At 35.3% G+C, this 24693-nt stretch overlaps 1 protein-coding gene across 3 annotated transcripts in view; it reads right to left on the bottom strand.

Annotated features, from left to right (window-relative positions):
• Positions 1 to 24693, bottom strand: part of LOC134744624 (serum response factor homolog) — a 278373-nt gene that overhangs the window by 175011 nt on the left and 78669 nt on the right. For 2 of the 3 annotated variants that reach the window (XM_063678502.1, XM_063678503.1), the window contains exon 3: positions 2991 to 3023. The exons of the other annotated variant lie outside the window; for it this stretch is intronic. In XM_063678502.1, the coding sequence (XP_063534572.1) occupies positions 2991 to 3023 (33 nt within the window). The remainder of the gene's footprint in view (positions 1 to 2990; positions 3024 to 24693) is intronic. 3 annotated transcript variants of the gene reach the window in all.

Raw genomic sequence — 24693 nt, 5'->3', positions numbered from 1 at the left:
ATGAACAAGAGTTTTAAATCGTTTGAAACGTCGTTTTATTATTAGGTAATGCTCATTAAAATCTAACATACAGAACCATGGAGTAGTTTCAAGTGCAAAAAATATTGTATTACCTCTAGTACTTGATACTAAATAGCAATGCGAACGCGCCCACTTGGCTGCGCGGTGACAACACTAACAACAAATTGTCGGGACTCACGCCACGAAATTGATGGCGAGGGTGACCATTATCCCGTCCGCTGAGGGACATGTGCTGAAAATAATATATCACTAGTATTTACATTGGAAATTATACGCAGTCTATAGAATAATTGGCTCGATAAAAAGGGCAGTTTTTCATGGGATGATATGAGAGATAATAAAATTGTGGAATAATTTATTCCAGTGATGGTAATATTTCATGAGACATAGATAGGTACATACTCCTATCACTCTTCCGAAGTAAAGTAATTATGTATTGCGTTTTGCTTTAAGTTAGTGCAGGTGATTTATTATTTATTCTTCGCTATCTTTATGGGCGAACGCTGTTCACAATCCGCTGATAGCGTCTGGTTGTCAGCAAATAACTATAAGTTAAAGTTCCTCATATTCACGCTCATTAGATATAACTTCGGTAACAAAGTGATCTCAGAAAGGACGTTATTAGCTCTTAACGTTTAATTTCCGTCACATCTCCCGCAAATTCAAATACTTAAGCAATTATCTCACTATCCTAAAAGCCCGAGCCAAGATAAAGCCACACAGAAACTCTTTCATGCACCGCCATTTTGTATTCGTGATTCTCAAAATGGCCGCTTGGAAGATTATCGCGCGGCGCCGACGTCTTTGTTACGCCGCGGATCGATTGTGGGAATCAGAGGTGCTCGTTTAATAGAGAGATTCTATTTCATGATCAAAGAAAGATTAGTTAATCTTTTGCGGACTTTGATAAGTTTATTCGCTAGGGAAATATTAGCGTTTTCGTCAGTGGATTTGTGGTCGCTTTAATTAATAGCATTTTATAAAAACACGCGTTTATAGGTGTGATACGGAGCAAAAACATGTTACAATTTCTAAACAATTTACGCATTTAAACAAGGAGATCAAAAGGTAAATATTCAATGTACATGTGCACGTAGTTTACACTGCGTTTTTTGACAAATATTGCAACCATTGCTTTTATTATTAGTGAGTCATGAATTTTTAACATTCCTTTTAATCCATTTTAGCGCTAGCGGATAGGTAGTTTCTTTATAAGAAGAGGCCTTAGTTACACGCGGAAATTGACATGTCCTGTCCCGCAAAATCGTAGAGCACAAAATACTTTAAATATTTGTCATTTCAACAATATTTTTGAGATGGTGTACAACAGTCAGATTATTTCAATATTAGCGCAACATTTTATTCTCGTTACTTTAATACTTCATCTAAGTTCGAACTTAAAGATGGCCGTACCCTACTCCCGTTAATCTCTGCCTTGACGTCTCCATTACGCTGTAATGCGCGCGAGTTGATCCTCAGTTACGAGTGTCATTACAGTGGAATTGCTTTTAACATTGTTCCTTTCGTTAACTAAGTTCTGGTCGAGTTCACGATTCGTTTCTTGGCCCTATAACTCATGTTCGCGCTTGCATTTGTATATTTCTAGCTGGGTAAAAACGGTGGGTAAATTACTTAAATGTTCTATGTTGTTCTATTTTACTCGCTGTTGCTATTGTCTGCGGCGCTTACACCATACAAAAATATGAGAAGTTTCTGGAATTTTTCCATGTGGATATTTCACAATTTTGGAAACTTTCCGACGGCACAACAGTAGCTGCGTTTGTTGCTATAAGTATAACAGCAAATTCCAGTCTTAGTTTTTTTATAATCTTGAAAGAAACTGAAAACAAAACTTGTGCTTTTCGTTCCCATAAGTTAAGAACACTGGAGCCGTCTCGTTCTAAATATGATATTATAATTGTACCATGAAAACGCTCCTAACGTAGTGTTGGCCAAAATTAAGTGAATTAGATTCACCATACTCTATTAATTTTTAAAAGCACAAATTAAAAAGTAGCACTATAAATCCATTACAAATAAGCGTTTAATAAAAAATAAATAAAACAACAAATTACAAAATAACAGTTTAATTAGACACAAAACAAAAAGACATGCAATCATTCATTTACATTCACAAGAGCATTATTTTCCGACCATGTTCAGCATATCTACTTCTGGTACTGACTTTACCATTGCTAATCTGTTAGTTTTTCAGGTGAAACCGATAGTTGTTAAGTAGGTACTGTGTGTACATGTACCTATTTGTAACACGCTTACTAATTAACACTGTTTTTTCTCCAATAAAAACACTAGCTAAACTTTACTATGTAACCGCTTGTCACGTACCTACGTGACTTTCTGACATATACACAAATGAGCTTAGACAAATTTATATCAAAAAGAACTAACTAAGACGAGCCTTCGTAGGATGCACAAAGCTTGTTGTATTAGCTCAGAGATTGATTTAAATACCAAATAATTGTAACTGGTTTTGTAACGAAGGGAACATAGACAAATATTTTTAAAGTTAACAGTGATGTATGTACCTACCATACCATAGTAATGTTTTTAGATTAATTATAAAATTACGATAAATAAATGCTGAACAACGTCAGGCAACGTTATTTCTTCAGCAATGAAAAACAAAAGAACATAACTATACCTACACAAAAGTGAGATCTTCTCATTATTATGATTAAAAACTTTTAAAAATAAGTTTATATTTATATTGAGTAATATTTTGGTATGAAAAAATATCTTCATATCATGAAAGACAAAGCTCTTCTTATTGTAAAGATATCGTTACAATATTTAATTGATCACATATGTAAAGTAACCATGTAGTATCACAAGGAGGGATTGTAGGTCCATTTTGATTCCTACTATACAATGTCTTGTTGATATTGAGAGCTCTTTTATTCTTCAGATGTCAATCATCATCATCATCGCTTACACCATCGCTCACCTACCTTGCAACCTTCTTTGGCTGTCGACTCTTCCTCCTGTTACAAACAAACAAACAAGCTGTTAGTGTTATTAGGAAAGCACACAATATTACAGACTCTGTAGGGAGTCCTTTATGGTTTTATGTTCATTTTGTTAACACGCCATCTTTAATGCATGAAATTATATATACGCATGGAGGTTCCTTCGCGTGGAGTTTTGAAACCTATGGTGCAATTCAGAATTTTGAGTGCTTAGTTTTGAGTCTGAATAATATACCTATGCAACAATAATAAAATGTTTTTATTTGTTAAAAATATAAAATCTTGAATCTTTTATCGTCAGAGGTTTCAAATAGATTCCATTTATTTATATTTTATTTACCCATTCTATATATTTTTTCATTTGTTTGTTATAGTTGACATAAATAGGTAAAAATCTGAATTGATGCAGATACAAAATCTGCAAATCCAAACAGAGTTAGACCAAGCTGAGTTGGCAGCGATTCTGATAGCACAGACTGTGAAAGTGTTATTTTAAACGTCAAGCTTCTACTAAATTATGAGGTTTAAAGGTAAAAATTAGCTTGGTCTAACTCTACCAATAAATAATGCTTGGCTATCACTAGATCTTATAAAACAAAGTTCCCCGCCGCGTCTGTCCGTTTGTATGTATGTACGTTCGCGATAAACTTAAAAACTATTGAACGGATTTTCATACGAACCAGATGAAATGCGTCCGAAACCAGATGAAATGCATCCCAGCTGCAACTTTTATAAATACATATGTTTTTTTTTTAATGCACGGCCAGCAAAGTTATTAGCTTAGAATCTCTATCTCTGCTGCATACAAATATGCTTGGAATCTCTGCATACAGGGGTGCTAAGCTAATGGTTAAGATGCCTGTACCTACCTAAATTGTGCGGTTGGTGTGCAATTTTCATTTAAGCAACAGCTAGAAAAGCAGTTCCTTGGTAAATATTCCTAATTCACAAAACCTAATATTAAATATAAGCGGAAGTCATAATCCTCATTATAATATGTAGTTAAATATCTGTTTGTTATGATCCATCCGGTAATTAGGCATTTTAGAATAGTTTTATATAATAACAAATTAGGTATATATAAACAAGTACTTAAGCAAAATTAGGATCTTCTAAAGATGGTCTCACACAGCAGTTATGTTATAAAAACAAGTAATATCTACTAAATATCAAAATGTTATACTATGTTATTCTTGTCAAATATTGTATTAAAACGCTTTGCAAGTGCTGTGTATAGGAGCACCTTAAGAAGTTTTTATTGCGTCGTTATTGTACGTCATTATTGACTTTATTGGTGTTTAAAAGCTATTAGAAATAAATGATAAAGTCTATTTCTTAGCCGTATCTTAGTGTTATCACCTTTAACCATGTTACAAGCATTTACACTAATTACATCATAACATAACTTATTCTAGAGTTAAATGCTATAGAATTAGAATCAAACAATTCAAATTCTGTGTAGCTCGGCTGGAACAAATATTCAAGGTATTGCCTATTCGAGTGGAGGTTCGATGATCTTTATGTTATCTCATCCCCAAAGGCTATACTTTCAAAAAATAAATGTACCTATCCCGACTATAATATTCTGCCGCAGCACGCCCTATATTACATTTGAAAACCAGTTCGAATGTGTACTTTATTACCTGGATGTAAATTGGGTTCTATTTTCCAATGATGCAACATAAGGCTGTTGCATATTGTATTTTAATTTAACTTTCTGTTATATTATATGTGATCGTTTTTCAAACAACCCTCAGTTTTTTCTAAAGTTTCCGTGGGAAAAGCTCACATCAGAACCAGCTAGAGCGAAAACTCGCTAACTATGTCACAAACAAATAATAAATCAATAAGCAATTAAATTACAATGCAGTTTAATTTCATTAGCGAAATAATTAAACCATGCCCGAATAACGAATCGTCGATTAACGGTAATCATAAAAATTAATTAACTTTTTCAATCTCTCATCTTTAACCGTAGACAATTCGATTTTAGACTTTATTATCTAAGTAACAAGTTCGTTTATATATTAAGGTAAGATACGAGATTGTAGAATTAATGTGGACATCACAATCGGACAGGTTTATGGTACCGTGTTGCCGTACAGTAAAAGTATGAAGGGATCACGTACTGAGAAAGTTTTGATGTTCCCGATGACAGGAGAAATTTGGATAAAAAATAATGAGTGCATTAAAGATGATTCTATGCCCTTTATTTTTCGTGGTAATTAAAGGCACACACGCATATAGAGGCAAAAACTATTGAAGACGGACATTGATATTAGATTTTTAGTCTAATACATGTAATCAACCAAGATAAAAGAGAAAATAATGTTTCCTGCACTCCTCTTACATATTAAATTTTAAAATCTCTACGACAAGGTTAAATATTGTTTAACATTTGGTTTACTGTATTACAACACAAACGTTTACCTAAACCAACAGGAAATAATCGTAACGTTAAAGAAATAAGTACGTGATAAAAGAGGGTACGAGTATTCATAACGTTATAATAAAAAGAAATGATAACTAGATTACGTTTCATGTATACAATTAGGTACTAACAAGAATTAACGGAATTCTCCTAAAATTAACATGCAATCTAACCTTTGCTCCCGCAGCGCAGGGAAGACCAGCGTAGGCCCAACAATATTCATACGAAGTGACCCAGATGTCGGGGTAATTGCGAACCTTGAGTGGCGCCTGCGCACTTACAAACCACACTTTATATAAAAATACGCTGATTTAGTAAGTTTTTTTTTCCAACTATGTCGCCAAGTTGTATAGAAAATTGGATACTTATGTTAAGGCACCGACTGTACTACATATCCGACCTTCCATTCCTGTACTGTATTAGCATGAGTTGCGTACTCGCGCGCGTACAGCTTGGGCGACTTTAAGTATGGATGGACTCGCTCGCGAGAACGCAACTCATGCTTGCCGGTCTGACCGGCCTAAGTCGCTAACACCAGTAGGTACCTTCTGTACCTACTAGACCGTATTTGAGCAAATATTTTTTTCGGATGAACTGCGGGCCTCAAATCAAAGCTACTCCTCGACTTGACTTACCAGTGCGGAATCGGTGCAATATGCATGTTTCTCAATTTGCGGTAAGGTTGCGGGGATGTACCCTGTTTCCGTAGTACCTAATACTGGTGGTGTCACACAGATTCCTTGCCTGCTGAGGTTTTACAAGAAGTTCCAGAATTTTTATATTTTTTATAATCTATTCAACTTTAAAATGTTGTCGCCCTAAAAACTGACAAAATTTCTACGTAATTATGGCTGAAGGGTGTTTCAACAAACGACAAAATGTATAACTTCCTATATTTCTCTGCATACAATTTACGCCTACGAGTCAGCGTAAAAGTAAGTTTGTTACTTTTATATCCTTTTTATTGGCTTCTGTGTACATGGGCGTAAAATTGACGCATTCAGCTTGAATTTATGGAGTCGTTAAAAGCGTTATTGTTTAATCTGGGACCGAAATTAATGTTGATTAAGACGTTTAAGTTTAACGCCACGTCATAAACAAAATGTGGCAATTATGTTTACTAAACATAATTGCAAATGAGATTGTTTTGCCATTTTGTATTTCACTTTCATTTTTACATCATCAAAATCGCTGCTTTGGAGCAATAAATAAATATTAAGTATAAGACAATTTAACACAGACCGACCTAGTCCCACACTATGCCCAATAAGTCTTGTACTAGACAATGATATATATAATATATAGTTATATATAAATAATTATTTTCAGTACATAGAAATATTCATAACTCAGGAACAAATTTTTTGATAAATACATAAATAAATTTAATGTCCTTACCAGGATTCGAACCCGCGACCTTCAGCTTCATAAGCAGGGTCACTACAACTCACAACCGACTAGGAGAGCGTATTTAAGTATTAGCGAATATTAGGGCGTCCGCAAGCTGGCTCGGGTGCACGGGCGTGCGGCACGCGGGTGCCATTCACGAGGGTACAGATCGCAGAACCACTAGTGAAAAGGTATATACACAACGTAGTTGACGAGGTTTCAAAGTGCGCGACTTGTCATTAGATCAGAATTTTAAGTAACTCACTTTACGAGTTAAGTATGGGAAAGATACCTGCTACATGCCAATTAAAAGTTTATATACATACTAACTAGGTACACGGTTTCAGAAATATTTTTAAATTGCAAAAATTTAATTATTTCAACTGTGAACTTGATAAATTGCACTGATAAGTTAATAATTTGCTAAAACGATTATGACTTCTTCAGTGATTTTGATGAATGAACACAAGAATAAATTCACTTTGGCTAATTTCAAATTACGAAATGAATCACCTAATCGTCTGTGCCAAGGTATGAGTTATTATTGAATACTTTTGCACTTTGGAAATTGTGTTTATTCGAGAGCCGATAAAAGTTGATAAAACTGCACACAACTTTGGGAACAAATCAAATTATTTTATTAAATATTCTGATATGTGTTTTTAAGTAGTCACACTACTATATATAAATTATAAACTGAAATAGATGTCATATATTAAAGAAAAAGTGACGAAGCCCTACAGTGGTGAAGGCCGGATTCGGACCGGCGTCTTTAGCAATCCCTGCTAACGCCTTGAACCCCTTGGCCACCCCGCCACGGCGGAACACGTCCCAATTTCTCGACTATATGCCATCTTACTAAGACTAGGCCTCTTTGACCAACTCTAAGGGCAAGCAACTAGTAAGGGCTTCGTCACTTTTTCTTTAATATATGACATCTATTTCAGTTTATTGATAAAACTGCTTAGGAAGCGTGTGGAAAGTATTAAAGAAGACACGAGTAGAGTCCATCTACGGTAACTTTGCACTGACTTGAACAGAACAAAGTGAGGTAGTGTCATAATAAACGTCAGATTTTCATAATAATATGACATTAATGACGACATTGTTACACTTTGTCATTGCAAATGCCATGCAGAGTTAGCTTGGTCCGATTCGAAGCTTCTTTCTCGCAACTCACTTAACAAAACCCGTTGATTTAAAAATTACATTATCATTGACCACGTGTTGATTGAACCCGGCAACATAAGGAGTTCGTTTTATTATATCGTCGCATGTTACAGCGTCCAATTCGAAAATAATTGGCGGTATTTCGCTAAATAAGAAATAACGGGAGCAAAGTCGGCGCCATTTAAACACACTTTAATAGTTTACATTTATAGGGTATGGCCGGTACAGTTGTCTTAATCTGAATATGCATATCTTTATTTTTTGTTAATGACGAAATGTCAACTTAAGTACTAATATTTACGTGTTGGATAAGTTATTTTAATATTTAAGCGGCAAGCCAATTCGTTTTTATTTAATATAAAAAATTATTGTGATTTTTTTGTTTTATGTCATTATTTATAAGAAATTGTGTATTCTGCCTGTTGTGTATCCAAACATGTTCGCTCACTGAGAAGTTGAGAACCAGAAGTTTGCCAGCGAGCAATGGAGCGCAGCATTCTAGGTTCACGAGGACAGTTAATATGCGGAACACTACGCTGCGTTCCAAAATACGCATAGCCAACGGTTTTCCCAACAATGGAACACTTTAATAAGCTAAGAAAAATTAAAGAAATTCGGTAATACGGATACCTCGTGAGAGGTCACAGCCTTTGCATGCAGTGGATCGCCCCCTTAACCGCAGCAGAATAGCACGTGGGCAGCCTCCATTTATTGTGTCAACTATGGATGCCGTATACAACAAATAACCAAAATTGATAGGTACTCATAAATTTTTAAGAGACGTCAACACTTTCTGGAATAATCGAATTTTCCGTTAAAAAAAATAAGGCCATAAACAAAAATAGTTTGATATCTGTCAAGAAAGGTAGAAAAATATGGATATAAAAAGACAAAACAAACACACCCATGCATTAACCGACCTTGCCACGCCTAAGCACTGACCTGAAAATACAAATAAAAACTATTAAATAAATTATTCCAATTCAATCAGTCCCTATGTATAATCAAGGTGTTTTAGGTTGACACTTAACCTCAAAAATAAAAACAATTCTTAAAAAAGGAATATAAGAGTTTTCGCAATTGCTACTTCAGCATATTTTCCCCACTTTTATTTTTATCAAATCAAATTATACTAAAAACAGGCATACAAGTTTAACAAAAACCGACTAATTAATAAAAAGCAGGGATATATATATGTACAAAGAAAATTGATTTCAAACCGAAATAAATGTTATATACGAAGAAAAAGTGACCAAGGCCTCCAGTGGCAGTGCATTCATTTTCAAAAAATAATTTGTATCTATAAAAATTGATTTAATAAAATTAAAATTATTTTATCCAAGTGTCAAACTGACAACCACTGCATGATCAGGGCATTTCTCAAATCCGGTACCTACTAACAAACTGTCTGAACTAAGTGTCAACTAATCTGAATACTATTAAATCAGTCATTAATATTGATGCTGGTTAATGACGCGCAATTTATCGTTATTTTTAATACAGCGGGCGTGGCTGCAAAGTGACACGCGCACACGCAACAACCGTGTTAACCAAGGGCTACAATAAACTGCATATTTTATTTGCCGGTGAACCTTTTGCACGCTGTATGTTAGCTGTATGTTGGTTACTCGGAAATTATTTATTATTATTATTTTTCTTTATGCATAAGTCACTATTTCTTAATGAAATTTGTATTATTATTTATGTGATTTTGATTTTATATGTTTAATTTAGTTAAATTTAATTTGTTTCCACATTATCAATTTAATTAGTTACATTAAATAACTTGCTTTTAATACCAATAACTCTTGAAATGAGATGTGTAATATAAATTTATATATATGCAAAAGGTAGATAGTAAATTAGTGAAAAACATTGCTGTAAATTTAGTACTTAAATAATTTATTCAAAACAGCGATCTCGTAGCTCTAAATAAGTAAATAAGATCTATGGAAAGAATTAACAATAAAACTAAAGATACGGGTTTTTATTAATTTGTTTTGCTATTAGAAATAATGAATGCACGCAAATTGTCTCACATTACTGTAATACCTGTAGTATATGCAAATAGCAGAGCATCATGTGCTATGATTATTCTTTTCGTTTTAGACTTTATTAAATGAGTAACAAAGTTAAAATTAGAACAGGTTTTTGAATACACTTGGCACGTTTTGGTTTCAAGCTGGATGCGCGAAGGCAGTAAGGCAGGTGTGAGGTTAATAGCGTATGTCCAGGCAATATTTAGAATCCATTACATACGAATTAACGGAGTGAAATATTTAAATATCCTTACTGGTGTAAATTGTTGCATAAAGTCGAGTTAATGAGGGTGTAAATAAAAAAATATGTTTTAAATACGAGTAGGCTTGAAATACATTGTCTGGTAATTAAAACACTTCATTACGTGAGTCGAATTCAAATGGTACTTATTTAAATATTATTTACCAAGTAGTCACCTAAAATAGCACGCTGAATGAATACACGGTAAAAAGCGCAAAAATATCTGACCATTGCCTTATTAGTAGAGTTAAATATGAACCCCCTTCTCAGAACAACCCTAAGTCTCATTTAATTAATTTATATTTTATCTTGTTCTTACAAATACACTAGAAAAAGTTACAAATCAAGACGATTAATAGTTAACAGAGGAGAAAGTATTAAAGTTATTAGTATATTTCGTGCTTCGTTGAGTAAGATACGGTCGGTGACTGTAAACCCTTAATTAATAAATAATTTGAAAGTAATAATATTTTAGGAACAACATTTTAGGAAATTGTTATTGCATAATATCGTCCCCAAGCATGAGCATGACGGACGCCTCTTGGACAAAGTCCGGTCACCTCCGAAAAGTTATTGTACATGTACAGTGCTCTAAATAAACGATTCACACGTGCGTACCGTCCGCAAATGTGGGCATTATCATAATCTTTTGTTAAGACAATTTTACCTACCTACTTAAATCTCATGCAAAGTAACTAACTCAGATACCTATTAAAAATTCTATGAGCATTTACATATATCTAGGGCGATCATGGCAATATTGTCAATATTTCTGATAAAATATCTACCTACTTTATGCACGAATAAAATAATAGATTAGCCTACATTAACGTAACTCGTTTAAGTTATATTTAGTTATCGATGTTGTTTTTATTATTTAATTACTGGGAATTAAGATAATAATGCAAATTTAACTAATAGCTTTAAATGCTCGCAATCAGTTTAAAAGCCCTTAGTCAGTTGTGCTGTGATTTTGACGTTATCAAATAAATATAACTAGATTGAGCTTATATCTAAACATACAGGCGCATTCGAATTTTAGTTATTCGGTCTGTTTCCGATATGATACTGATCTGTTAGTGTCAAAAAGGACACTGACTGATCAGTATCATATGGGAAACAGTTCGAATAACTAAAATTCGAATACCCATGCAGCGTTTGCCCGCGACTTCATTTAATTGTATTTAGGAAGATACTTAGATATTATATGTTAATCCAAGTTGAAGTACTTTGGTATCCGTCTGTTTTTAGTGTTCCGTACCCAAAGGGTAAAAACGGGACCCTATTACTAAGATTCCTCTGTCCGTCTGTCTGTCAGCAGGCTGTATCTCATGAACCCTGATAGCTAGACAGTTGAAATTTTCACATATGATGTATTTCTGTTGCCGCTATAACAACAAATACTAAAAAGTACGGAACATTCGGCGGGCGAGTCCGACTCACACTTGTCCGGTTTTTTAATTACAAACTAACGACCCGCCTTGGCTTCGCACGGGTTGAAACCTTAACAAATTATACACCTAAACCTTCCTCCAGAATCACTCTATTGGTAAGTGAAAACCGCATGAAAATCCGTTTGGTAATTTTTGAGTTTATCGCGAACATACACACAGACAGACGCGGCGACGGGATTTAATAATATATTAACAGGATTACTCGTATTGCATTTGTTTATTTTGCTTTATCTGATATCATGTTTTTTTTTGTTGTTTTAAACTTCCCAAAATTACAGTACGAAGTGAATTATTTTAGAACTGAAAATTTCAAGCATTAGAACGTTGCGCACTAAATAAATTAAATCTAGAAATAGTTTCGCAAAATTGTAAAATGTACTTTCCTTATTATATTTTAAGGTGGTTCGATTTTCATACAAAATTCAATCTGCTTTAATTAAGGCACTACACACTATTACTACACAAATATTTGCTCATTTATCTACTTTCGAATATTCGTTTGCGCTAAATTAATAGAAAAACTTTGTTTCATACAGAAATCATACATAAATCAACGTAATTTTTTCATCAATTTTACGTATGTGTGTGTCACAAATGTCGTGTACAAATACATTGCGTGCGGCGTTGCCACTCTTTGACGTTGGCGACGTTGCCTGGCCGACCTGGCAGGATTTGCAGTGCCGTCATGTTTAGTGCATTTTTATTTGACACTGTTGACACTGACACATAGGGTCATGTTTATTGTGACATCAATTTGTTTGTATAAATTGAAAATGATAGCAACGCAAAGAGTATAATAATATATGTAGCAACGTCTAAATCAAGTTACAAAAATCATCGGTGTTCTGGTCCGCGAAAATCCAGAAAAATTCAGACTCGATTGAAGCGGAATTCATGATGGTGAAGTTTCGTAAGGTAGGTACAGTTTCATTCCTTCATTGTACATTGTAATTTTCTCGTGCCGATCTTTTTAGAAAATAATTCTCACTTCTTCCGTAATGGTAGATATAAGCAGTGAACAATACCTATATAGGTATAATGTAATTATTACTGTTTTGGTTGCCGAATAGTCAATGTGTCACTAACTCTAGGTTTTTTCAGGTATTGTGTAAAATGAAGAGGCATTCTTGGAAATAAAATGTTTTCCTTCATTAGCCAGAAAAAATCAGGACATCCTCACTGCAATAAAGTAAAATAAAACATTTCCTGGGGATGAAAATTATGGAATTTTGTCTATGAATGAAAAACACAATTATTACTAGGTAAGTAAATGATAACTTTATTAGAATCCATATTGTTGCTTCATCTTTCTTCCTATAACATTAGAGATTTTGTGCTATCATGATATTATTTTTCTTTCAGGTACAGGGACAACTACGGATAACAAATACTTATGAAAAAATGTTATTTCACTTGTTGTGTGAATCCAGCTACACCAACAAGACATCCACTGCTGGACATAGGCCTCCCCAGGGATCTCCACAACGACTGGTCTTGCAAGACCGGCCAAAATATCGAGAAATAAATAATATAAATAAACATCCCGTTTTCTATAATAGTTATAATTAGAAGGCCATGCAATGTTGTTACTCACTGTACCTACTTGAATCCAAAAAAATAATATAAAAAAAGTTTTAATTTTATTTTACAATTACTACTTTATTATTAGTACATTACGATACAAGTGCGAAAAGTAGGAAATTGGCAACGAGTGGCGATAAATTGAAACACGACCGAAGGAAGTGTTTTAATCGACACGAGTTGCGAATTACCTTTTCGCACGTGTATTGTACAACGTTTTACAGTACATAATTATGGCCCTTTACATTTTCGATATGTCCTTCGGTCGTGTTTCAATTTATCGCCACTCGTTGCCAATTTCCTACTTTTCGCACTTGTATCGTAATGTACTAATAATAAAGTAGTAATTGTAAAATAAAATTAAAACTTTTTTTATATTATTTTTTTGGATTCAAGTAGGTACAGTGAGTAACAACATTGCATGGCCTTCTAATTATAACTATTATAGAAAACGGGATGTTTATTTATATTATTTATTTCTCGATATTTTGGCCGGTCTTGCAAGACCAGTCGTTGTGGAGATCCCTGGGGAGGCCTATGTCCAGCAGTGGATGTCTTGTTGGTGTAGATGGATTCACACAACAAGTGAAATAACATTTTTTCATAAGTATTTGTTATCCGTAGTTGTCCCTGTACCTGAAAGAAAAATAATATCATGATAGCACAAAATCTCTAATGTTATAGGAAGAAAGATGAAGCAACAATATGGATTCTAATAAAGTTATCATTTACTTACCTAGTAATAATTGTGTTTTTCATTCATAGACAAAATTCCATAATTTTCATCCCCAGGAAATGTTTTATTTTACTTTATTGCAGTGAGGATGTCCTGATTTTTTCTGGCTAATGAAGGAAAACATTTTATTTCCAAGAATGCCTCTTCATTTTACACAATACCTGAAAAAACCTAGAGTTAGTGACACATTGACTATTCGGCAACCAAAACAGTAATAATTACATTATACCTATATAGGTATTGTTCACTGCTTATATCTACCATTACGGAAGAAGTGAGAATTATTTTCTAAAAAGATCGGCACGAGAAAATTACAATGTACAATGAAGGAATGAAACTGTACCTACCTTACGAAACTTCACCATCATGAATTCCGCTTCAATCGAGTCTGAATTTTTCTGGATTTTCGCGGACCAGAACACCGATGATTTTTGTAACTTGATTTAGACGTTGCTACATATATTATTATACTCTTTGCGTTGCTATCATTTTCAATTTATACAAACAAATTGATGTCACAATAAACATGACCCTATGTGTCAGTGTCAACAGTGTCAAATAAAAATGCACTAAACATGACGGCACTGCAAATCCTGCCAGGTCGGCCAGGCAACGTCGCCAACGTCAAAGAGTGGCAACGCCGCACGCAATGTATTTGTACACGACATTTGTGACACACACATACGTAAAATTGATGAAAAAATTACGTTGATTTATGTATGATTTCTGTATGAAACAAAGTTTTTCTATTAATTTAGCGCAAACGAATATTCGAAAGTAGATAAATGAGCAAATATTTGTGTAGTAATAGTGTGTAGTGCCTTAATTAAAGCAGATTGAATTTTGTATGAAAATCGAACCACCTTAAGTGGTACAATTTAATAGTCTGCTTAGATGTAGGTTTAGACAACAAAATATTACATAAGCTCACGAAGTCGACTGTAATGTGATGATATGATATTTATGATATTTTAAATTAAAGTCTCATTTTCTTCTTTCATGCGCACCGTACGGCTATGACAAGCCCGCACAATATCCAGCATTTATCATCATAAGGCCAGCATACACGGACCGCATTGTACGACCGTACTATGTCCCCACTATTGTGCTATTGTGCTGCACCTCCGTTCGTGGTCACGTGTATTATTTACTTTTTAAATGCTCAGAAATATGTCAAACTTATTGATTACTTTTTTGGGTCAAAGTTGATCGAAAATGTGTTAGGGTTGACGGCCTTAAGGGGACGACCGCCCCGAAACCCCCTTGCCATACAAACGTAGTCCCCATTTTCCTCTCTGGATATTAAAATTATTAAAAATATTTTTACACAATTTGATGTATTTTAATCAAAGCTATTTTTTTATATTATCATTATTATAAGAGTCAGGAGCATTAAAAAAATTGTATGAAACCTGTTTTACGCTCCTAACTTTTATAATACCTAATTAAAAAAATTAAAAAATCTAATGCCGCGACCGTTTGATTTTTTAAAGTTTTTTATAGCTAAAATACACAAAATTCTGTAAAAATATTTTTCCATAATGCCAATATCTAGGGAGGAAAATGAGGACTACGGTTGTACGGAGAATCGATTGTCCCCTTTCCTCTTAGTTGACTAGAAAATGCTTAGAGTCCGACCAAGCTAACTCTGCATGGCATTTGTAATACATTTGCAAAGTACATACACATACATACAACATTTAATGCCAGAAATATAAGGTATTTATTTATCTTAAGCACGCTCTATTAATTGAAGGCAACACTAGGGATGCAGATTGCAGATCTATTTTGTGAAAGAAGGTGAAGTGACTCAGTGGCGTCAGGTAAAATTACATTGACATTTTGTGGCCCCACACCATAATTACCTGCTGGAAAGCAAACACGGCTTCTCACTTCGTTACGATTATATCGTAAAATTTTACATTGTCTTTCTCAAATTATAGGCCATCTCACCGGACAGTTATCGTTTTACGGTAGTCCGATAAAGACAGGACCATTGGACATAAAAATAAATTGGCGGCAAAATGAACAGTTCTTGCTTAAAGCAAACACGACCGAGCTGTGATTTTGAGGCATGTTATTATTGGCTATATGTAAAGTGCAGGTGCAGTACCGTGATGGGTATACAGTTTGAGAACCTTCCAAAATTTTAATTTTTTCTTTGCAGTATTGATGCACTCGTTCAAATGTTTTGCAGGGAATTTTTTCTCTCAAATTCTTGATTTTAGTCATGTGATTATGGTTAATCTATTCATAGATTTCAACATATTTTTAATATTACATAATTACTTCAGAGTTTATGTACATTTCCGAAAAATCGTCCCCTCCTGTATGTTCTTGCAGATGAAGCTTTTCACTTTTCGTAAATTAATTTCACACCTATAATTGGCCTCTTTGATATCACCGCCTTTAAATATTTTACATTTATTTAATTAGAACTGTCACCTTCTTTTACTGTATTTTTACGGCCAAATCGATGAATATAAACAATTATTTCATTTATTTTATTTCCCACTTGCTTCCAAAAAGGTAGCTTATCAGGTGACGCGGAGTACATTATTGCCTTTATCAGTTATTTCTTAAAAACTCGACAAATTTTATCGATTTCTGACCATCGAAGACAAGTATCTCAAGTGTGGCCTACTTTGTTGTTTATTTCGTATGAACTGTTTTAAGAGGTGATTAAATTTTATTTTATTAATTTATATATTAACAATTTTCAGATGTGAATTTATTTTTATAGAGCTATGTAAAGCTATGCAAAGCATAAACGTCTGTTACGAACTGGGCTACAGTTTTTTTTTCAGTAGGTACTTTAATCCCAGACTGATGTAAATTACCAATAGGTACCACAATTGACTAATGTAAAAGTACATACCTATGGTAGAAATAACTGTCAGTGTCAATTACATCATTTATTAGACGAGCACAAAGCCAAGTGTCAACGTTACCTCACATTACCTTATCGTTCCAAACGCAATCTCAGTGGAAGACCGCACCGGGAAAAACCTGCTCTTTAATCAGATGCAAATTCCCCAAATGCTTACAAAAGCTTTTTGCAACAATTAAATATTTGAAGACACCGTAAGGCGTAGTTCGCTTAGAGGTGTCATGGTAAATTAGGTGCAAGTAATGTGGTGGAAAGTTGCATTATGGCGTGTCCTCAGTCATGACAGATACGGATTTCGTCGAGCAATAATGATGGGACAAGTTGCTTGGGGGTAAAGAACGTCGATTGAAAGAAATCATGGTTGGATAGGTGGCCTATAATATACCGATATTAATTTAATTGTGCGGAAATATGCGGGGACAATCACAAACCTTATTGAGCTTACTGTGGGACATATGATAGTTATTAAGATAGTAAAAGCGAGTAGGTGTACTTTAAAGACTATTGAAAATGGAAGAGGAAACATGATGAGACACTATAAACGACATAACGATTATATGAAGACCATTAAAGAAGAAAAAGTGAAAGAAATTAGGAAGAGCTGGGAACCTAAGAACTTACATTGACCAAGTAATGGAAAAGTAAACGTCGTGTCGTATCAGGCGGTCAAAGGGAAGGCACGGGATAGGGATACTTCGAAATTGCTCATTGCTCCACCGACAACAGCCCAGCTCTTAAATACATGATGATGATGATGATGAAGAATACCACTTACGCGATAAAATTATTTCCAAAATACTAGTGAACCGCCATTGTTGTGACGGCAAATAAGTGTATTTCCTTCGACTATTTAACCATACATTTCTTTCATGTACCTTACCACTAACCGTACAATGAGTAGTCATTTAGAGGTGACAAGAAAGGATGCGCCCAGAGATATCCATCACACGGCGGATAATTCGGAGACAATTTGCTCGCTTTATCAGCGCGTAATTATCCGTACGCTAATGAACGGTTGCGTCGCGGTCGGTGCAAGTTATATGCGCTTAGCAGGTAATTTTACTTCGCTGCAGGCTGACTTGAAAGTCCACACTCGGACATTTTTTTTACACCTATAGAATTTTTCAAACTCAATGGGTACGTAATTTCAATAAAATTTTGCGAGATTTGGCGCTTTAAGGTAACATTCCAATGACTGACTGACTACACTACTTGACGTGAAAATCGCGTGACATTTTAACTGGATAGTAAGTAATTAAATGGTAATACAACTAATGACGTGAACACACGTTACTATAAAAGTAAGAATGAAGACCTGGCCCAGTTAGCTACTTCTATTGCTGAATGCACAGAGAAATGGCGTAATTCGTACTGGAGGCCAATTCAAACTTACATTGTGAGCGCGCACTGCTTGCCCTTAGAGCTGGTCAAAGACGCCTAGTCTTACTAAGATGGCATATAGTCGAGAAATTCGGACGGGCACCGCCGTGGCGGGGTGGCCTAGGGGTTCATGGCGTTAGCCACGATAGCTAAAGACGCCGGTTCGAATCCGGCCTTCACCACTGGAGGGCTTCGTCACTTTTTCTTTAATATATGACATCTATTACAGTTTTTAATTTATATATAGTAGTGTGACTACTTTAAAAAACAGAAATCAAAATATTTAATAAAATAATTTGATTTGTTCTCAAACTTGTTACATTGTGACATCAAAATGACATCTAAATCAAGTCAGTCGCGCATGTATTTCACTCCTACTTGCCCGTACCTCTATTGGCGATACGCACGGCATGGGCGACTGATATAATTTAGATATAATTTTGATGACACAATACATATAAGTTTGAATTGGTCTCCTCTGTAAGAGGTAAATTGCAACCGCCCGCGCCAGAGACTTGCGCCGACCGACGCAGGCGCATCATCCAACATGGCCGCCGTATTATTACGCAGTGAGTTATGGCGACGACATACTCCGAATATACGCGCAAAAGTGATAATTAAGCGTGAAATTTAATTTCCCTGGAACGCGAAATTGCTGGAAAGTGTTAAAGTTTAGCAACACGATCCATAAATTTTGGAAATTTTACAATATTATTAACATGACGGAGAATATTGGGAGGGAAGCAATCATAATAATAGCTGTAGTTTTCTGCCGTCCCTTTAAATTTAAAGCCTCGTGTATTGAGTACAATCCACTTCTTCTTCCTTCCTATTGGCAGAATTGTAGAAATAAGACCGTTATACCACGGTGCCTGTAACACGCCTCCATCGATAATATGGCAACACTTCGAAAAGTCGCGAATTACAAATCATAAAGGTAATGTACTTGTTTGCTGCCTAAACCCCCTGGCGATGCTGCCCACATAATAAACCGTCTAAGAAGGTAACAGGTGCATTTACCTCATACATACATACTACGTTTGGGTCTTGAGGTGCGGAATAGTGCGAAGATCTTATTAAGTCATTACACTAACGATCTCGCTGAGGAAATGGTTGTTTGAGAAGCTAAAGTTTTGTTGTAGGTATAAGCTAGTTATAAGGCACTTTCCTTGCGCTTACTAAACGGGACCTCCTCGTAATTACATTACAATTGTTACTGCTAAAAATCCAAGCGCATTAAATACTTTTTTATAAAATTCAACATGCTGTCAGGTCATTCTTTTTTATTGTCAATTGTTGTTTGATAAGCGCATATTTGATCTGAAACACGGCTGGCATGGTTAACCTTTTCGACGCCGTGTCAAACACAAAAGCAGTCATCCGGACGCCACGTCACCGAAGTATCAAAACTGAAATTGAACTTTATGCATATGCATGTAGGTCTATGTTGCTCTGTGGTCTATGACCGATTAATCGGTCTTTAGCGTTGAACCTACGGTGCGTATATATCGGTCATTGGCGTCCAAAAGGTTAAAGAAAAAGTTGAAATAAGCGATTAATAGTTAAACAGAAAGAAACATCACAAACATTTAACTTACATACTTATGTATTAACTACCTACACAATAAATGTAACTTTCTAGTCAAATTTTAGGAAGATTAAGTGGATACCAAATATGCATCAGCCGAATTTCAACAGTTCATTAAAAACGGTATGTCACATAAATTAAATCGCTCATTAATAAGCACTATTAGCAAAACAAATGTTTTACCTTATGGACAATGCTCTGACCCCATAGGAGGCACATATGGTCGTGAACATGGCTTTTTACGCGGCAGCCAATTAAGATACATTAACTCATGAAATAAAACTATGAAAACGGATTATATCGCGTATATTGAATTTATAATACATCCCGACGTTTCGAACTCTTTACAGCGTGCCTGGTCAACGGGTCACCCGTTTTTCATGTAGGCAGATAAATAAACTTATTTTCTTTACATGGCGAGAGTATCAACTTCGAGTTTTAACTTAGTTCAGTAAAGTTTTTCTTTTCAGCCACTCTAGAAACTCTTAAAAAAGTTCACAGCATACTTGTTAAATAAATTTGTAAGGCAACCGGCATCCAAACTACTAACTAACCTAGTATGCTTGATAAATGGTCGTATAATATCATAAATATATTTGTTTTTTGTAAAAACAGTCCCGTACAAGCTGCTAACGAGTCCTGGCCAAATAAAGTAGCGTTTAACCGAGAATTGGAATCATAATAGAAATTACAGCAATTATTAATAGGCGAATTATAAATTATAATGAACAAGTATTGTGGGCGAGAGCTGAAGTCAAATCATAATCGTAAGCAGATTTTAATACTTATTTAAATTTATTGGTCTCTGCCCTCTGCAAATGTTAAATTATGTACTTACCGACCAGCAATGGGTTAAGCCAAGGCTGAAAACGAACTCATTTGCAACAATATATCTTAATATATAAATTTTAGATGGTTTAGAATTTTAGTAATAATTAGTTTTTTCTTACTTTTATGATTATATATAAAATATATGTAATTTAAATCTTTGAAATCATATTAAATACACGGTAACACGTGAGTGACCCGTTATTAATATATTTAATATGTCTGTGTCTTTGAATTCATGGTTGTAAAATGTTCGAGTATACCTCATACTTAAATATAAACAAGTAGTATATGGTATCGGTAAAAATCATAAGTGGTTAAAGTGAAAACGTACTTAAATGGACCATCGAAGAGTTAGGTGTAGTATAGATTTATAGAATAGACCTCTTGAAAATTACTCTTGATATTTTTCACAGCAATAAATCATACAAGATACATATTTATTGTGCCCCTTTTCGATTATTTTACTGATAATTAGTTTTGCTTTATTAGACGAAAACGAGGCTTTAATGTAAGATAATATTTTAAGGTGTAAGGTCGAACACCATTTGATCATTTGACAGAATCAGCATATCATTATGTTTATGTACCTACCTACTCTTAATACTTAAAATAAAAATTACACCCGTAATTAAGTAATTAACAAACTAGAAGCATAAAGTAAAGAACTTATTTCGACCGCGCAATGTGGGAAGCATGCATAATTTAAAATTGCCTTTTTTTCCACCGCCGGCCCACGGCCCGATTAGTCAGTATTTCGACATCCCTGCCCACACTGTTGTTATTAACATAAAATGCTACAATTCATTGTGTAATAAACGCGAAACGCGCTTTTATCTAGCGAGGGCGGTAAATTTTTGCGAGTTTATGGTGTTTTAAAAAATTGCGAGTGACGCTCCACTCCGTAGTTTTCAAGAAAAAAGTCAACCTAAATAAACTATTACACTATTAGCCTATTATTGAACCAGCAAGCTACATTCTTGTCCTTGTCATTATACTTCCTAAAGGTGTCGGCACGAGAGTTAATTATTACACACAAGTTAGGTACATAGAACATTAATTAATTATAAAAAAGTTGTCGGTTTTCCCGACCGTTTTTGGCCCATTTAGATGGCTACCTATTATTCGTTATGTTGCTGTTTTTATTACAAGCCCTGTTAAATAAAGATTGAACTAAAGGTGATCTAAATATCAACACCGATATTGACGCAACGTACACCCGTAACTTAATTGTTTCGTTTAAGAGTTCGACGCCTCCGCAGAAGTTTTACGACTTAACAGTTTTTTGTTGCTGCGAATGCGACCTTCGTTCGACAGACCGATGACTTTATTGATATGTATATTGTAAATATTGCGTATTACTGATTCCTGGAAGATGCCCGGCAAGCGGAAACAAGGTCGCCCTAAATCTACTTGGCTCCGTTCTGTGGAGCAAGAGCTGGGTGTATTGGGGATGGGGTGGGAGGAGGTTACCCAAGCTGCCCAAGACCGAAGTCAATGGAAGAATAAGATTCGAGCCCTACCAGCAGGGGGTAACAGGAAAAGAAGAAGAAGAAGGAAATTACTGATTCCATAGTTAGTAACAATTTTTCAAAGTGTGGGATAAAATACTAATCAAATTAATTTTACCGTCTACCGGAAGAACTATTACGCGTTACGCATTTTAATAAGATTTTATGTATGATTATTTGAAAAAATTAGTTCCGTCGAGTTTCTTGCGCCGGTATTTTCTCGGGGTACGGGGTGTAGTATAGGGTTAAACCGGCGATAGTTTCTGATATTCATAAGCGCATTGTAATATTCCTAAATTGAAGAATAAAGATTTTCACTTTCACTAATTTTACAGGAATGGATAGGTACTCGTATCAGAACAATAGCAGACCAATATGAAGATGGCGAGTATAACTTCAATACATAGGTACTTAAGTACTTATTGTATAATATAAGTAGGTACTTAGTGTGCGGCCAAATGGCAACGAGGTCAGAGCCTCCTGCTAAGAGCCTGCAAGTATGTCCCAGTAATGGATCAAAATAAGAATTTCTTTTAGTAATTAATGACAAAATATGCATTCTTCCCATCATGTGCATAGTTTTTAAGGCTGTGGTTTGCTTGACCAGACGCCGTCCGCGGCGGGCGACTGAAAGCCGCCCGCGACCATCCGAATGCTATGTTCGAAAATGTATTTTGTGTGGTGCTTATGCTCACCCACCACAAGCGATGTCCACATGAGACGGACCAAGGTCACCCGCCGCGAATGGTGACCGACATCTGAACAGCAATACCTCGTCCACCCGCCGCAGTGTCTATAGTAAATGTCGATGATTACCAAAGAAAAGATGAGCTACTAATGAGTTTAGTGCAGTCTTATAAAGTCGCGAACGGCGTGTGGACAAGAAGATAGCGGGCACCCGCGGCGGACAGCGGCCCTGTCTGTCACGGGTGGCGTTTTAAGGCTTCTTGTTCAGCTTTTTAAAAAAATGCAAATGTAAATATTACGTGAATACTACAGTTAATATTTTTATCAGGTCATCAAAGGAGCATCTTCCTAACCGGGTCAGTGAAAAACAGCGCAATCTCAACAACAATAAAAAAACCTGCACAGCGGTGCACTTTGTCACCGCCCGCGAAACAAACAACCTCGTTCCTACCGTAGATAATATTTCAGATGAAACAAAAGCTCTTTACAATTTCGCCAACCTAACCGACAAAGCATCGCAAATCTCATTTGCAGACAACGTTGAGATAACTATCTCATTCTTTCAACAATGGCCGTGCTCATAAACTGAACCTAATTAGTAATATTCCGTGCATTGTGGCCGCTATCTCTGGACAATGCGATGGAGGGTTATCTAGGGCGATACGGTGGTGCATGGAGCGACAATTATCAGCAAATGACGTTTGCGTGCGTTTTTGTTACTCTTGCGCATGCCGGTTCATCCTACGACTATATCGCTTGTCAAGCATACACTACTGCCGAAGTCTCCCGCTGTATAAACTACACGCATTGCTAGCGCGTAATGAAACATGCTTTCAATTTATTGTCGTGGTATTTTCTGTGCGGCTATAGTCGAGATAGGATCGTGGTTGGAATACGTAATGGTTGGTAGTGCTCACTCGTGTAGCTCCCGTTTATTGTTACCGCTTGTCGGGCGCAAATTGAATAAGAGCCGAGAAAAGCTGACTTACGGCCGATAAGCGATTGTTTTTCAGATAAATTGGACTGTAAGTCATAAGTTGATTTGCTGCTGGCATGGATGGAGGCTGGTCTATAAATACGGGTCTAACTGTGTGCATTCCAGGAGTTAGAAAGTTTCAAGATAGGAGCTGTTCTGGTATTTTTATTTTATTCTACATTCTACCACCTTCAGTTGAAGCCATTGGAAGCATAGGTACTAAAGTGTACAAATCGTTACTATGAAGATAACTACTTGAAAATTACATTTTTATTTTCACAAAGTACAAAACACTGCAGTAACTAATTTGTTTTGTACTTATTTATATATTTTGGCCTCTCAAGAGTTCAAGTTTCTCTCAAGAGTTTTGACTCTTAAAGTAAAAGCCAGAGCTAAAGGATCCGTTCGTAATTCTGATTTACTTTTTTGCACTTTTCCTTTGTAGAAGACCGCAAGCTGAAGACAAAACATATCTACTGTGTCTCACCGGTTTTTTCAACTTAATTTTTACGCACTTCTTTGTAAAAACTACACGTTTAAAGCTTAGACGTCTATCTTCGTATCTATTCTGTCTATATGCCTATCTATCTGGTCTACCTTTCAATCGGACGTTCGACTAATCTACTGAACCATTCTAAAAGGACCTATGTATGTTTCATTTTTTACTACACATAAGTCATTATTGGTAATATTGTAGTTAATACTCGTATATCCCACACTGAACTATTTAAAGCCATTTGTCACATATCATCACCGCCGACATATGTCTTGAGACAAAAACACA

The sequence above is a fragment of the Cydia strobilella genome, chromosome 10 (assembly GCF_947568885.1).
Source record: "Cydia strobilella chromosome 10, ilCydStro3.1, whole genome shotgun sequence".
In the NCBI taxonomy this organism is placed as follows: domain Eukaryota; kingdom Metazoa; phylum Arthropoda; class Insecta; order Lepidoptera; family Tortricidae; genus Cydia; species Cydia strobilella.
Note: the sequence above shows the minus strand (reverse complement) of the source record. Positions and strands in the feature narration are given on the sequence as shown.